The 16,006-nt window shown below is 42.7% G+C and overlaps 2 protein-coding genes across 3 annotated transcripts; both read right to left on the minus strand.

Annotated features, from left to right (window-relative positions):
• Nucleotides 1-40: 40 nt before the first annotated feature.
• On the minus strand, nt 41-3,696 carry LOC120551762 (putative protein MSS51 homolog, mitochondrial). Its single transcript, XM_039789330.1, has 6 exons — nt 3,354-3,696; nt 2,665-2,814; nt 2,431-2,555; nt 1,705-2,268; nt 1,452-1,545; nt 41-546 (listed from the first exon to the last, which is right to left on the minus strand). The coding sequence occupies exons 1-6, from the start codon at nt 3,368-3,370 to the stop codon at nt 342-344; spliced, it is 1,155 nt and encodes a 384-aa protein (XP_039645264.1). The 5' UTR covers nt 3,371-3,696; the 3' UTR covers nt 41-341.
• Nucleotides 3,697-4,550: 854 nt separating this feature from the next.
• LOC120551763 (putative protein MSS51 homolog, mitochondrial) lies at nt 4,551-15,136 on the minus strand. 2 transcript variants are annotated; one of them, XM_039789334.1, is made up of 8 exons: nt 14,852-15,136; nt 13,107-13,178; nt 12,796-12,973; nt 12,430-12,579; nt 9,732-9,856; nt 8,873-9,436; nt 5,876-5,969; nt 4,551-5,309 (listed from the first exon to the last, which is right to left on the minus strand). In XM_039789334.1, the coding sequence occupies exons 3-8, from the start codon at nt 12,951-12,953 to the stop codon at nt 5,087-5,089; spliced, it is 1,314 nt and encodes a 437-aa protein (XP_039645268.1). In that variant the 5' UTR covers nt 12,954-12,973; nt 13,107-13,178; nt 14,852-15,136; the 3' UTR covers nt 4,551-5,086. The 2 variants fall into 2 exon arrangements, with proteins under 2 accessions (XP_039645268.1, XP_039645265.1); XM_039789331.1 differs by lacking the exon at nt 13,107-13,178 and having other exon boundaries at nt 14,852-15,135.
• Nucleotides 15,137-16,006: the final 870 nt, after the last annotated feature.

Consider the following 16,006-nt stretch of genomic DNA (forward strand, 5'->3'; position numbering starts at 1 on the left):
TATTTAGTAAAATGTATTGCCAACGTAATATAAGGAGACATTTGACTGTTACTATAAAGTTTAATTGACTCTCTGCTAACACAATAGTTCTGAAACAGTATATTCAAATCTCACAACTATGGCAGTTATATGAAATTACACTGAGATAGAGAATGCAAATGTCATAGCAAACATTCACAGCTGATACCAAAGAAAAATGATACCGACCTTTTAACAATAATACATACAGTATGCATTGTACTTTTAAAACATTATTACATGATGTCATTATAAGGAGAAAAAAAACAGGCATATACAAACAATGCCTCATAGTCCAAAACAGCAACGATGTGTGTGAACCTTCAGGCCTCCTCTGGTTCCTCAAACTCCACATTCTCCAGCAGACCTTGAAAACAGAAGTAGTGGGAGTTGCAGTAGACAGCAGGCTTATTGGGACACGAGCCCATCACTTCTGGTTTCAGCGACGCGAAGGGGCACGCTCCGCTTCCCTTCATGTCCATCTCCAACTCCAACAGGATCTGCAGCGAGTAGGTCATCTCTGTCTCACTGCGGGTGGAGGACCAGAAGCATCAGCAGCCATTATACACGACACAGCATGGATGAATTCAAACGGAAGATAAGAGAGCAGTGAGAGGATAAAGAGGTTGACTGTGGAGGTAGCACATCCATCAGACATTTGGTATATTTGCATGTCTTTATGCACTGGTCTAACATACAACACCATAATGCCAATAATATAAAACAATGTCAGTGCGCCAATTTGTATGCTATTCTTGGTTAAATGGAGGCCTGAATGGTAATCTGACAACATGCGGGAGGGAAAGACAGTTTGAAATGATAATCAATTACAGATCATTGATTATATGTAACATAATTAGAATGTAAAATCAGTGCTACAGTACGGCATATTATTCCATTCAAGTTACTTTACTTCACAAATTTCAAAACATAAGCAGTTTACCAAATACTTTATTTACAGCCACAATATTCTTGTGTTAAGCAGTCGTGTCTTTATCTGATATGTGTCTGATAGGATTTCATAAGGCATAATAAATGTAAAATAAATGGAATGGAGTAAAAAATACTCTGAAATGTGGTGAGAAGTATAAAGTAGCACTAAATGGAACTATTCAAGTAAAGTACATTAAAATTGTACTGAGGTGGGGCGGCCTCTAGCTCACCCAGTAAGAGCGGCCCGGGTTCAAGTCCGATCTGCGGCCCTTTGCTGCATGTAATCCCCCATCTCTCCCCCATCTCTCTCCCACCTTTCCTGTCTATTCACTGTCACTATCAAATAAAGGGAATCCCCCCCACCCCCCCCAAAAACAAATTTAAAAAAATTGTACTGATGCACAGTACTTGAGTAAATCTGCTGTGTTACTTTGAACCACTGCAATTCTGAAAGGTATCCCACTACATGTGTGGCTGTCATGTGAGGCTGTAACACTCACTTGAGAGCAGTGAAAAGGGAAGGAATTTCATAATCCCTGAGGAGCAGAAGTGTGGGAAGCCAACCCTGGTCCAGGCCCTGACTGGCATCAAATCCTTGACACAAAAAGATGTAAAGGAAAACAAATGAAAAGAGTTCACTTTGAGAACGACCCTCCTCCTCAGCAGCTAGTTCAGCTAGCTGTTTACTGACACACACAACACAAAAAAAATTATTTTAGAGTAAAAGTGAGTTTGGTATATTTTTGTTCTCACCAGGATTAAACCCAACCACTAGGTCTGGTTTGGCTGCTTCCTCTTTCTCCACTAGCTCCTCCCAGAACTGGTGGTAGAGGCCCTTGTAGGCGCTGATGTAGACCCTCTGCCTGGGGCCAGACCCATGGAGAGGAGGCCTCACGATGGGGCCGTCCACCACCTCCGGTCCCACCATGACTATACTGATGCCCTGGTGTCCAGGGAACATTTTGTTCAGCTCATCATAGTCTGTCAGTCTGGCTGCCAGAGTCTCACTCTGGCCTACTCCCACCAGGTGACAAGTGAGAGGTTTGGAATAAGGGTTAAGGCCAAACAGCCTCATCCCCCAGGCTATGGCCAGCGGCCTGGAGAAGAACTCACTGCAAACCCTCCACAGGGACTGCTTCAAGTCCTCGTCGTCAGGCGGAGACCTGCCAGCGCTGGTCCACAAGTCTTTCATGTTTGCTCCTTTTAAAATGGGATCAAGGCGAGCCGTGAGGTCTCCCTGCATCGCAAGCCAGTCATCCCAGCCTTTAACCTCAGACTGGGGCTTTGACCATTTCTCTGTTGTGAATGGAAGGTCTCCTGATGATAGGGTGAAAATAATACAATTAGTTAAGTAGTTAATAGAAGTACAGACATGACATGGTAACTTATCCTTTCTTGCACATTACTTAATTCCTTTAGCGGAAGAAGAAGAATTCACCTGGCTTATGTAATTGTTTGCACCTTTCAGATGCGTTTTACCTTTATATAAAAGCCATTCCACAACTCTGTCAATGGCAGCCAGACGCAGCTGTGGGCAGAACTTCTTGTGTTTGGGCCAGTCCTCCTTCTGACAGTCTTTACAGCAGTAGTAAACATTTAGACATCTGTGCAAAAATAGGAGAAAAGTGAGAGATCTGTGATTGTAAAATGAACCACTTTGATGAGTAATATCTTGACCGTACAGGCCTGCTTTTTCTTTTCATTTCTTTTTACCTGCCACAACGCTTCAGACTCTGCGGGTTGGAAAGTTGGTTTGGCTTCTTTTCGCAACAGGCACAGATTTGAAAAGATTCCTCCATCTTCTCAAACATCTCTTTTTGAGACCGGAAGGCCATGGCTTTACTCTTGGTCTCCAGACCAGCTCTGGAGAGACAAATAAAAGAACAGAAAACAATAGAAATATTGATCAGTAACTCATTAGTAATAATTTGGACAACAGTCAAGTTATAAACACCACAAGCAAATATACGAATTCTAGACAACAACATCTTGTTTATGCGTAGACCAATATACTACTGAGGCCTATACATTTCTATTCTTAGACTGGGACATCTGCTACATTATGAGGAGAGGAGTGCAGTGACCGCATGGACACCTTTATAATGAGTTCAGTTTACATATAAAAATGTTACAAGAAAGTTGCCCGGAGCTTAATGGTGACAACATGGACAGAGAGCGAATGGAACAGCAGGGAGCTAAAGTATGAAACAGACTGCGGCATTGTGTCATTCAAATGTCGAGCAGTTAATAACGAGCACCATACCAGGCGGCTCTGTTCATGCGCGCGCGACTTTACACACTTCTGACATTTATGTCATATGGTAAGATGGACATGTACATTTAGGCATGTTCTCCAAAATGATGTTCAAGAAGTGTCAATAATTTAGCCAAAACTTGCTTACCTCTTAGTTTCCGTCATTTGTTAATGAGTCTCACGCGCTGTTCCCAGTTTCTTCTTGTGCTCTGGTTTGTTATGTGATCGGCCTGTTGGGGGCTGCTGCCGGTGCCACATATAGCACCTGTGCTTTCCCTTCTAGAAAGTTCTGACAACTCCAGACCGCTCCAGACACTTCCTGACTCGACAAAAACTACATTCATATCTGTACACAATTTTAATGGCAAGAAAATAACAACCCAACCATTACTGTGGGATATGATCCCAACCTGATTCTGTTACCAAATTACTTTTAATTGAAATCTAAGTTCACTACATTAATTTGAATGCTAACTCACCAGGACACAGACAAATGTCCACTAAAAAGTCCTAAGCCTATTATTACAACGCTAACTATGCTCTCTGTACTGTATGCCTCCACTTTCGTCCACTGGAGGGCAGAGTCACACTGTAGATAACAGGCTGCAAGATTTTTTTCCCATCCTTCCCTTTCCAAGATGCATAACAAGGAACACATTCAGACAGAGATGTAATGGTAGGCTATGTTTAACACATTGCTATCAGTGTCATGATTGAGCAATATAAATTATTTTCATTCATTCAATAAGCAGCAAAGCAATTCCTTCTTTCACTGTTACAGATAGCAGTTTCTAAAGCAGGATTTGTCATACAAAGTTTGTTCTAATGTGCTTATCACTTGACCACTGCTAAATTATTTAAAACCTTAAACCTACAGAAATGGGTCTATTTTTTAGTCACAAAGTGGCCTTTTTAAAGCTGCCACAGAGGCGAAATCCTGTGGCATTTGTCCATGCCTCGCAATATAATACAATCCCTTATCAGGCCTGCAATAGGTGAAGCATATAATGTAATAATGTTTTGTTGAGATTGAGACTGTGTCAGACAATCAGGCAATGTCTTATCTCATGTTTTTTCTTAGCCTGTGGCTCATATTATTTTTTGGATTTTATAGTAATACTGTTATCAACCCAGAATAAAACTGAAAACAGTTGTCAAACAAATGCTGCTTGGCTTGCTTTGGCCTTTTTTTATTGTAAAGAGAAAGGGAAAAGGCATGATTGCTTATAGAGTCTCCACTTATATTGTCTGTAGTGATCACACAATCCAGAACGCAGACTCACCATTTCAAGACCAGCAACAGCTACAAACAGAATCACAAAAATAAATTAAAAATAAAACAAAGTCAGGCAGTGCGACACTGTATATTTTATTGAGATGTAATTTTAGATTGTGCGTTATATTAGTATGCATATCATCTGATTTCAAGCAGCTATTGTGAGATTTGGGAATACGTGTAGCCGCAGAACGGATTATAGGCGGCCGCAAAATGATGGCTGAACTGATTTTGGTCTCATTATGTATTTACACCTATGATCCTTTACAGCCACCTACCATGCTACCTCCGGGGCACCAACAAAGTACAAACATTTGTACCCCGCTGGTGCCCTCAAGTGCCATCATACTACATAATGAGCTTTGAGTGTTTTCTGTAATCTGTCTCACCAATTAATTAAGTGTGTTTGGTGCAGCGGTGAGGGTGCGTTTTTTTTTTCGCTTTCATGCTCTCTGCCCCATATTCAGCATCCATATCTGCCAAGTGGCTGCACAGCTGAGCAATATCCATCTCTAAAAGGCTGCAGGAAGTCCCCAAAGTCCTATTTTGAAACCCACACATTAAAGGAGAGGACTTGTGGCACTCCAAACAGGCTTTGCTTTTCCTTATGAGGGCCTCTCATTGTCTAGCCCGGGCTCCTCTAAGTCTTCTTGATGCAGCAGCAGTCCCTGGAAACAGATGTAGTGAGAGTTGCAGTAGACTGGGGTTTTGTTGGGACAAGACTGGACCTGCTCCGGCTTCTGTGAGGTGAATGGATTGGGTCCACTGTCCCTGATGTGCATCTCCAACTCCAACAGGATCTGGAGTGAGCGCTTGAGCTCCATTTCACTGTGGAGACAACGAGATAGCTAAGGAATCAATTAATCAAGTAAGTTGTATAGTACTCATGAGAGACTGAGGAGAGATTAAACACCTCCCAGACTTCTTTTAACATCCACCCACAAATAAACAGTTTGAGAGATTACAGAGGAACAGCATCAACAGAAGAGAAGGAGAACAACATCAATTACTTTGCTATATCATCAAGTAAGAGTCTGCAGGGGGAGTTTGCTGAGAGCGCCTGCAGCAAAAGAAATAAATCTTTTCTTCAACTTGGCCAGAGAACTGGTATTTGCCACCAGAGGGAAGGAGTGTGAATTGTGGAAGGAGTGGTGTGATCTGGGCAACAATAACTGCATTGAGACTGAGGATTGTGGTGATGAGGTCAGGTAGGTGAGGAGTAAGGAGACCACACATGATATGTGTGTAAACAAACAATAGTTCTATAATTTTGGATAGTAGATGACAAGCAATGTGAACTAAACATGTTTACTATTGCTCAAAGGGCATTGGATGTCATTATCCCCACTCTAAAATGTAAATGTATGTTTCAGAGTTGCAATAATGTGACTAACCTGTACATAGTGAAGAAGGAAGGGATGGTATAATCTCTGAGCAGCAGGAGGGTGGGCAGCCAACCTTCTACCAGACCCTGGTTAGCGTGGAACCCTGTGGTAAAACACACACGTGTAAGATACATAAAAGAAGAAGAAGAACCAGTGTGTTAATTTAATGATAGTGTATTTCCACGCCGTTCCACTTCCAGGATTGCTCCGTTGCCGACGAAAATTCCGCCGGATTTCACTTATTTAGGCCAGATATCCAGTGCCTTGGGCTTCCGTTGTGTTGGCATTTTAAACTCCGGCCGATTTATGAGGACCATGGTTAACATTTTTTCTTATCAGGTTTAGCGCCGCCGATTGTGATTGGTGTAAAGAAATGCCAATAAACCAGAGCGTGTTTTTCTCCCATCCCGGAATGCTGTGTGGACTCGCCAGAACCTCCTCCGCAGCGCTGTGGAGGTGGGTCTGACAATGCAAGACTAATTTAATGATAAAATAACCAGTATCAGTTTCGCTTTAAATCCTATTGGTGCCTGAAAGTATGTGGCATCACCTTTTTTCCAACTAAAGAGCACACACACACAAAAAAATCTTTAATGTAAGTTAACCAAAACTGCTCTTACTTTGGCAGAAAATAGTGCATTCGCATAGGATCACATCAACCATAGTATATAGCTGATTAGAAAAATATATTTCCAGGGCCTTTCATTTACAATAAGCCACTCATGCAATATACATACTCCCTGAATAAGCAAGCTGAATGACACTGACACTAAAAAGCACTGTCTGTTTCTCGCCATGCAAGTCTTATCAGGGTGAAGATCGAACAGATTACGCTTGATTGGTCTCCAGTCGGCCGTGTTTCTCTCTTGTTAGCTAGACTATATTTCCATCTGGACGTGTCACTGACAGTCATCCTAATTATCAGCCGATATGACAAAGTAAACCTTGGTCTAAACAAGCTGACCTCGTTTTGGGAAATTCAGCTGGACTGGAGAAAGCTTGTTGTAACTTAACCTTGCAACCACACCAGCTGAAAATGTAGGACATTCTCACATAGAGACGACCCAGTGCAGCAGTCTGGCTACATTCATGCTGGGTTGGGTTTCATAATCCTCCAGCATATTAACTGACAGATGTCACTTTCCCCTGACTCGTGTTTATATCAGTACTTTTTTTTTCTGAGCAGCAGGGTGGTGTGGTGAATAGTTCGCCCGTCATCCACATGACTGAGGTTCAAGCCACCATGACGGCAAATACTGTAAATCCATCCGGCTTAAGTGTCCTTGAGTGAGACAAAACCAGGCTGCAAACAGAGAATTTCCCTGCACTGATCAATAAACTCTCACATTATTAGTTACTCCAAGAGAAAGACATAATCACGGATTCACGGATTCAACATAGGGGAAGAACTATGCATGCTATGAATTTATTAAAACATCAGCTGTTCAGTACATTACTGGTGTGTGTGTATACTGGTTGTAAGTGTGTCGGGGGGCCCAGAGCATGCCACAGAGGCAGAGAATTGTAAGACACCGACACACAGATGGTATCATGTTATCCAACGCCTGCCACATCTTTCCGGGGAACTCAAACTGCAGAAAGAGAGGATTTTGATTTTTGAATAATGCATGCCATGATAAAAACATCCCCGAGGTTACACTTCTCATCATGATAAAACATTTAACAGGGAGTAAGCATTTAGGCGTCTAGACCTTCAGGAGATAAGGGAACGACGATACGCTGCAGCCTGACTGTTAATGTTAATGTTTGGCCATATGGTGGAAAAAGTTAAAGTAATGGTAGTAGACTTACTTTGTTTCCTGGTCTGGAAGAAATAAGAAGCTTTAGAAATATAAAAAAAACAGTTTATTTCATGGATAACAACCAGCTATCAGGAGGCGCCTGTTCTCAATGGGCTATCTTTGTATGGATGACATTACTCAGCCAGCACCCATCTCCTTTGTAAGAGCTGACAGTTGACATCACCCTCCGTCTCATATTCTCTAAGTCAAAGTCTGTTTTTACTGCTTTCTAGCAGCCTTTTCCTCTGTCATTCTCTTTGTGACTTTCACACGCACCTTCCTTTTTATTCCTTCCGTCACGCTGTCTGCTCCCCTATCACTTAAACAGTGTCATAATGCAGTGCTCTGCCAGCTTTGCGGTATGAAACACAGCCAGGCACTCAGGCAGTTTACTCGCAGGATGACTGATTCCTGTATATTTAGCTCCCCTGGTGCCTGCAGTGATAACTGAGCCAGGGGTTATGGGTGCAGTTGGGTCGGGGCTTTACTGCTGCTCTACAGCAATAAAGGGTCAGACAACAGATTTGGTGCAAGAGCTTAGGAGGTTTAGGGTTATAGTAACACTTTAATGAGGTGCTTGTCTGTGAGAGTAGACGGCGGATGTCTTTCAGTCACAAAATGAAGTTTGTTTGTCGTGAAGTGGAGAAAAAGTTGCAGTTGCCTTTTGTATTGTATTAACAATATCAATCATTCTGAAAATGGTTCACTGAAAATAGTGAGATTGTTTAAGATCGAAGACCTATTTTGCACACAACTGGGGCTTGCAATGTTCGTCAGAGTGAATCCAAGGGGGCCTTAAAAAGGGCAGCTTACCAGCATTATGCTGAGTACAGCAATCAGAAGCCAAACTCTTTCCCAGCTGCTCCCATTAATCACCCAAAGCCCCAATAAAAGCCTGGCGCTAATGAATAGGCCAGATCTAGTGAGTTACAAGTCTCCTGCTTGCTCTACTCTCTGAAAGAGGTAATTGTCAAATGAACATAAAGGGACACAAGTCACTGGTTCTCAGAGACAACTGACCACTTAAGCTTAGCAGTTTCTATTTATAGCCGCAGCAATCATTATGCTTTTTACTGTTTGATTTTAAAGCATTTGAGGTAAAAGTCTCCTTTGAACCAGACCTGTCTTAAGATTTAAGTGGCTGTACAATCACATTTCTTACTTTTTGTTTGTTCATGTTTGACGGGTTTTTGGATGTACATACCAGGATGAAATCCAACCACCAGATCTGGCTTGGCTGCTTCCTCTTTCTCCACCAGCTCCTCCCAAAATTGGTGGTAGAGGCCCTTGTAGGCGCTGATGTAGACCCTCTGCCTGGGGCCAAACGCCCTGAGAGGAGGCCTCACGATGGGGCCGTCCACCACCTCTGGTCCCACCATGACTATCTCGATGCCCTGGTGTCCAGGGAACATTTTGTTCAGCTCATCATAGTCTGTCAGTCTGGCTCCCATGGTCTCATTGTGAGATGCGCCTGCTATGTGAATAGTTAGCGGTGTAGCGTGCGGGTCAAGGCCGAAGTGTTGTATGGCCATCCCAACTGTGAGAATTCGAGAGAGGAACTCGCTCTGAATCCGCCATAAAGACTGTTGCAGGTCAGAGTCACACGGCCTTGGCCTGCTGGCGTTCTTCCAAAGGGTTGTCACGTTGGCACCGGACAAGATGGCGTCCAGACGTGGCGTGAGGTCACCCTGCATGAGAAGCCAGTCGTCCCAGTTCTTCACCTCAGCAGCTGACTTAGACCACTTCTCAGTGGGGAACGGGAGATCTCCTGCGCGGGTGGCAGAACATTTATGATGGACATATGTGACACAAAACACAGATTAGAGTTGAGTCAAATAGAGTGTGGCAAGTTTACATGGTGTTTGAAAAGCAATCAGAGAGATCCAAAGGCTGAGGAACTTAAATTAAAATTTCAAAAGCGCACCACTATTGCACTGTGACTTTCTGTCAGTTTTTGTCTCTCAGAGGCATTTCATTTTAGCAGCTCATCTTTAAAATATGCCATCTCATTAATGATGATGAGGCGTTTCCATTTCAACAGCACCCCCTTTTTTATTGCTCACCAGTGAACATCAGCCACTCCACTAGTCTGTCAATGGCCACCAGGCGCAGCAGTTTGCAGACCTTTTTATGCTGAGGCCAGTCCTTTCTCTGACAGTCTTTGGTGCAGTAGTACACATTCAAGCACCTGTGAGAGAAAGATGGGGGGGGGGGCAGGGGAGGAAAGGAAAGGAAAAGCAAGGAAATGAAACGTAAGGAAATGATGCAAGGCATACAAGCTAAAGCTATAGTGTTTAGTTTCTGTCGCACCCATGAGGAATTCTAAGTAATGACAACAACACTGTCGGCGCATCCACATGAAAGTGCACCACCCCTCCTCCACGCAGTTGCTAGTAGCGCTTAACACGTCAAATCAAGGAGGACACGGAGGATTAAAAACATGATGGAGGTAATTATCACTTGAGCTTCTGTGCGCTAAAGTCGCCGGACTACATCATTTTGTAAACATAACCGCACGGAGAAATACAGAGAGAGTTTTGCAGAGCTGATAGGCTTAATTAGCTTTCTACCAACTCATTTGGCAACGGCTTGAATTTAATGGGTGTTCATTAAAGGTGCAGTAGGTAAGACTTATAAAACTAACTTTCTGTCATATTTGCTGAAACTCCAGTAGAACTACATGAAGCAGGTAATAAAAAAAGAAATCCGGCTCCTCTGGCACCACCTACAGCCTGTAGTGCAATTTGCAACAATCCACCGCTCCCTGTTCAGATGCACCAATCAGGGCCAGGGGGGCAGTCTAACTGCCTGTCAATCACTGCTCATCCACATGCATTCATTCTCACTTGTGGGGGGAGGGGCATAGGAGACCGTTTTGGGCTTTAGCGGAAAGCGGGGAGGGACTGAGAAGTTGTCGATGTTAAAAAATGTTGGCTAAGTCCTGGATCTTCACAATCCTACCTACGGCACCTTTAATATAAAATAGTTGCAAAATATTGTTGTATGTTTTTAGCCATGCTAGTAGCATGACTTTAGAGATGGTCATTTTGGTCTGTCTGTTGGTTGGTCGGTCAGTCGGTCCACCACGGTTTAGACTGAAACCATTGCAAGGGCATGAAAGTTGCTACATATTTTCATTTTCCCAAAGAATAAATTAGGATGACTTTGGTGATCCTCTGACCTTTCATCTAGCGCCACCATAAGGGTCAAGATTTTGGTTTGCCCTATAGTGTGGTTCATGAGCAAATATCTGGAAAACTAATGACATTCCCATCAGCCTCAAATGTAGTTTGTGTTGGGGTTATTCTTATGTTCCCAAGTTCCTCATTGTAAGAGATCGGTAAGGGCTTTCTTCGCAGCTCAAATTGCAAACACATGAAAGAAGATGGACGTTTCAAATTCAATTTAAATGGTAAAAATCATAATAAAAAAATTAGCCTCTGGCGAGAGCCAAGTCAAGAAAACTGTCTTGCTGTCAAATTTGAGGGCGTAGGATTCAAGGAGTATAAAATCAGTAGGCCTTAATCTGTAAGTGGGGGATTTCAACACCCGGGGAAACATACATTGTACACTTGACCTCGAAGAACATATTAAGTCATATTGACATATTGAGTCATATTAAGATGATATTGAGCTGAGGAACATAGGACCTGGGAATGCGCTACCATGTTTAGAGCTAATTAGCAAATGTTAGCCAAGACATAAATAGCTTACATTCATTTAGAACCCATGTTTGGTATACCTTCTCATTCAGTTGAAAAAACAAGTTTCTGTTCTGTTTAGACGACAGCTGGCAAAAACAGCCACCGTAGGTAGAGGCTGGAATTTGTTACTGATTACACAACTTCTTAGTACGGATGTGGGCTTTAGTGTTGTCACACAGTTTAAGTGGCGAGTTAATGTGTTGGATTAGAGGTCTGACAGCCAGTGCCAGTTGGTGCTTTGGGAGTCTATATTACTTTACCTTGCAATCATTTGCAGCCTTTCGGGGCACACACATTTACATAAAATCATTTATCAGCCTACGTGTTCTGTCATGGCACACTTTGGGCGTACTGATCATCCAGAGGAGGCTTACAAAGTGAAACAAAACAAGGTGAGAAAACATAGGGGGCCATTGAAAGGTACACACTTCTGCGGAGATGCTTCAGCTTAAGAGTAATAAATAGATGAATGTGAATCAGAATGAGAATGAAAAGGAATGCATGCACTGTTGGACTATTGGTGGTAGCCTAATTCTCAGATGTCAAAGGTCTTGAGGGTTTTACTTTCAGTCGTTAGGTTTTTTTATCTGCTTCTACACATAACTTCCCTGAGAGAGGCAGTGGCAGCTGAGAATTTCAAGGGGAAAACACATGCAGTGTGTGAATGTGTGTGTCAATCAGTAGGAAAAAGAGAGCGACAGAAAAAAGAAAAATGAGGCACAAAAGCAACGAGGCAGCATACTGTACTCCGCTCTTTATTCTCAGTACATTGTGTGATGTTGTGAACCGCATTAAGCTGCTCTTAATAAGCTGCAGATTAAACATAATCAGATGGCTTAGCTATATTTGCCATTGTCCTCTGAGCTGTCCCAACTTGGTGGCCTGTCATTCGGTAGCTGATGCAACGGCAACTGGTAATGCTTCACACATCAATGTCGAAACCACATCCCAACTGGGTGATGATGGAGCCGAAATGAGAACGGTGTAGGTTTCAGTCGCCTTAAAATAGTCTGATTGTCAACAATGATTAATGTTAATCCGTGTTAATGCCACTCACTTCACGCAGCGTTTCAGGGTCTGACCGTCGGTGAGATGCGCTGGGAGTTTGTTGCAGCTGGTGCAGAACTCAAAGGTCTCCTCCATCCTCTTGAACATCTCCTTGTAGTTGCGGAACGAGATTCCTTTAGCCTTTCCCTCAACGGCAGCCCTGGTTAGAATCAGACAATTTATTTGCCAAGCAGGAGACACGTTCATGAATTTAGTGGAATTTGAGTGAAACATAGCCTAGAGGAAGTGCAACTAATAGCCCATACAGTATGCCATATAAAATCAAACACTACATTGCGTGACAATCAAACAGAAAATGAACAAGACAGCTGAGCTTACAACTCATCAGTTCTTAGTTAGTACCAGCAGTTTTTACCTGTATTCGCCGTAATCCTTCATGTTGAGCTTGTTGAGAATCACCTTAGAGAGCCCAGGAACATTGGAGTCCAGTGAGTAAAAGCCAGACAGAACAGAAAAGACGCTGTCAGTCCTTGGAGTGTCGGGCTGTTGGATCGCTGGGATCTGGGACGCCATGTTGTGGCCTTCAATTTCCACTAAGAGAGGAAGGAACACGTTGTTATTCATTGTACTGTGTTGCCTATATTGATTAATGGTTGATGCATTTCAGACATTTAAAGAGTAACTAAACTCCCCCTGAAAATCTTGTTTTTGCCTGTCTGACTTTACCTGTGTTTTAATGTGATGCACAGGTGCGCCCAGGACACTGTGACATTATTGATGCTGGTATGTGGTCAAAGCCTTAAAAAAAAAAAAGAAGTAGAACCTACAGCTCAACTTTTGCAGGACGACAACTCGACATTAATTTGCAACACAAACACCATGTTTTTACAGTTTACCTCGTGATCGTCTCACAAAAAGCTACAAATAACTGCGGTTGTCTGATTAGCCTTTGAACTCATGGATCTGTCACTTAAACAGGATCTGGATCGTGTTTATCACAGCTACCTGAAACCACATCAACGTAGACCCCCCTTTGGCATTCTAAAACATCAAATCCATGTGTTTGTGTGCTGTGTGTGCTTACTGACAGACACAAAGCAGAATCTGTAGGATGTGAGGGACACAGGAACCCCCCCGACCCCCCAGTCAGGTCACAATGACAAATGAGAAGTATGGCCATAAATGTGGACTCTGGTGGAAGGACATACAGCCCCTAGCTCACAGAGGTATTCGTTCTATGCGCCCTGACAACCAAGTAGCACCCTGCACTGACACAACACAGATTTTCACTGTTGTTTCAATGCTCCTTTTCATAATGCATCACTGCTGCCAGGACCCACAAAAAATCTATTTCAGCACCAATGATAACATTTTAAAGAAATACACAGTTATACACAAAGTAAGATGCTGTATGACTTTTTCAAAAGGTATATGAGCTTTTTGCCGAGCAGCAGTGAAACTATACATAAACCCAGACAGTATGCATTCCTGTTCTCAAGGCTGGCATAGGCATCTCTTCTCAACATAGATTCGAGGGTGCGAAGTACACACACTGTAGACTGCAGACCTTTGTGCTTTAAAACACACTCACACTCTGGCTTGATGACCCTGACGACAGAAGCTCTCATGACAAGAGGATCACCCAGATCTCAGACTGGCATGTTCTTTGAGCTGCACCATCAAGCCTCTTCCCTATTCCCAAAAATCCCTCCTACTTGCATGTCACATGATTCATTTATTTTTGGGAAATAAGATGGGGAGAGAAATGTGATCATCTTGTAGTGGCACTCTCAGTAGCTCACATACTGTAGCTCCTTCAGTCTTTCTTTAGATTTTGCGCTGATTTAACACTTCAAAATCATGTAGAGTATGTGTGCAAGTCGGTTTGGTTTAGATGGTGTCTGTACATTTTCTTTCTGTTTATTATGATTAAACATATCTACCTGTCTCTTAATTACAGCAGCGCTCAACCTGGCCTTGAAAACATGACAAACAGCATTTAACTCCGTGCAGCTCGCAGAAGAAAATATGTCCTTAACTTGCACAACAATGTGAGACCACATGATTTACTTTATCACACTGAGGCACTCACAACAACGCTGCTCCAGTCTCCTACTTTGAGGAACTCTGTATCTTTTCAATTTCATACTAAGTGTTGCTATGGAATGATTTAGCCTTATCATGTCCACAGACAAAATTGAAAGGCCTATATCTAATTAGCTCTTTATATCTACAGAGCACCAGGGAGGCACGGGGTTGGAAATGAACAGATTTCCCATGAGAGGGCAGCTTTTTTTTTTTCTTTTGCTGGTCTCCCCCTCACATATCTGACCGTGAAACTGTTAAGTTTTAAGCATGCAAAGTTTGTCGGCTGACTATCTGGCCAAAGCATTATCACATTTTCACCCTGCCTGGCCGTGCCGTAAGGTGACGATGACTAAAGACATAGGCAGATATTTTAGTAGCGGTACCTTTGTTTCCAGGCGAGCAGAGTGTCTTCTAGGCGATTCTAGGAGTTTTCTTGATAGAAGTGATTGACAGCTCCTTATGCTGGACGCCTCTGCTTCTTAGAGCCTTCACTGCGTCTCTGCTGGGGTCAGTAATAAAGTTACCACCACAGAGCCAACGTAGGGGAAGTAGCCAGGGGAGGGTTGGGGACTATGGAGTGCTTCTGGCATCTGAGGGGTTTAGGGGTTGTCTCCCACTCAGTACCCCCTACTGAGTGGGAGAGGGACTTGGATGGGTTAGGGAGGGAGTGTGCCTTGGAGGAAGATGAGGGCCAAAGAAGAGAGGAGTGGAAAGCAGGACATTTAAATAAATAAAAAGGGTGAGGTGGAGGTTGTTTGTTTTTTTTGGAGAAGAGGTGGAGACAGAAACAGGGAGAACACACAAGATACCACCAAAAATATTCTTGAAAAAAAAAATAAAACACTCAGTCTGCTGGGAAGAGGGAGTTCAGAGATGAGAAGAGGCACATCACAGGGCAGGAAATGAAGAGCCAATGATAGGAACCAATGATAACAAACACATTAGAAAGTGGATTTCTGGAATCAATAATAGTGCAGTTAAACAAGTGTACATGTAAGTGAAAAAGATTTTTGATATGTAAATACGTTATCCTTTCATCAGGCTGTGCTTTTCCACTCATTTATTAGTGCTTTTCTTACTTAATATTTGCAGCTTGAAAGCATGGACTTATTATTCATCAAAAACAAAAGCCTGAGCAGGAAACAAATGAAAACAAACGTCTGCTCTGATGTAATTCTGTCAGTCTCCGTGAGTCACAAACTCAAAAAGCCTTTGTTACCGTGCAGTACATGGAAACACACTGGGTTCGCAATAATAACAAAAGTTGCCTTCATTTAAAAAAATTTATTTGGTCCATCGGAACCTGAGATTGACAATTAAACATAGATGTTTGTACACATATACTCATATCCCCCTCCCAGAAAAAGATCAATAAAATATATATATCACATTCATCAGAGTTCCATTTTTTTCAGCATTAGGTTTCTTTTTCTTTAGTTACTACTATCATACTTTTTTTTTTTTTTTACAAGTTTAAAAGGGTCAGTTGATTACACCCAGCCCCCACCCCACCCCCCACCCGTTTTCTATCTTATATG

The sequence above is a fragment of the Perca fluviatilis genome, chromosome 21, assembly GCF_010015445.1.
Source record: "Perca fluviatilis chromosome 21, GENO_Pfluv_1.0, whole genome shotgun sequence".
Taxonomy (NCBI): Eukaryota; Metazoa; Chordata; class Actinopteri; order Perciformes; family Percidae; genus Perca; species Perca fluviatilis.

What these genes read in the sequence shown, in the direction of transcription:
- LOC120551762 (XM_039789330.1), bottom strand. An exon ending in AGTCTGAAGCGTTGTGGCAG is followed by an intron (nt 2,556 to 2,664) that starts GTAAAAAGAAAT and finishes ATTTTTGCACAG; the next exon opens with ATGTCTAAATGTTTACTACT. An exon ending in GGAATGGCTTTTATATAAAG is followed by an intron (nt 2,269 to 2,430) that starts GTAAAACGCATC and finishes CCCTATCATCAG; the next exon opens with GAGACCTTCCATTCACAACA.
- LOC120551763 (XM_039789334.1), bottom strand. Translation starts at nt 12,953, where the DNA reads ATGGCGTCCCAGATCCCAGCGATCCAACAGCCCGACACTCCAAGGACT. An exon ending in GGTGGTTGGATTTCATCCTG is followed by an intron (nt 5,970 to 8,872) that starts GTATGTACATCC and finishes GTTTTACCACAG; the next exon opens with GGTTCCACGCTAACCAGGGT. An exon ending in TCCTTCTTCACTATGTACAG is followed by an intron (nt 5,310 to 5,875) that starts GTTAGTCACATT and finishes TTGTCTCCACAG; the next exon opens with TGAAATGGAGCTCAAGCGCT.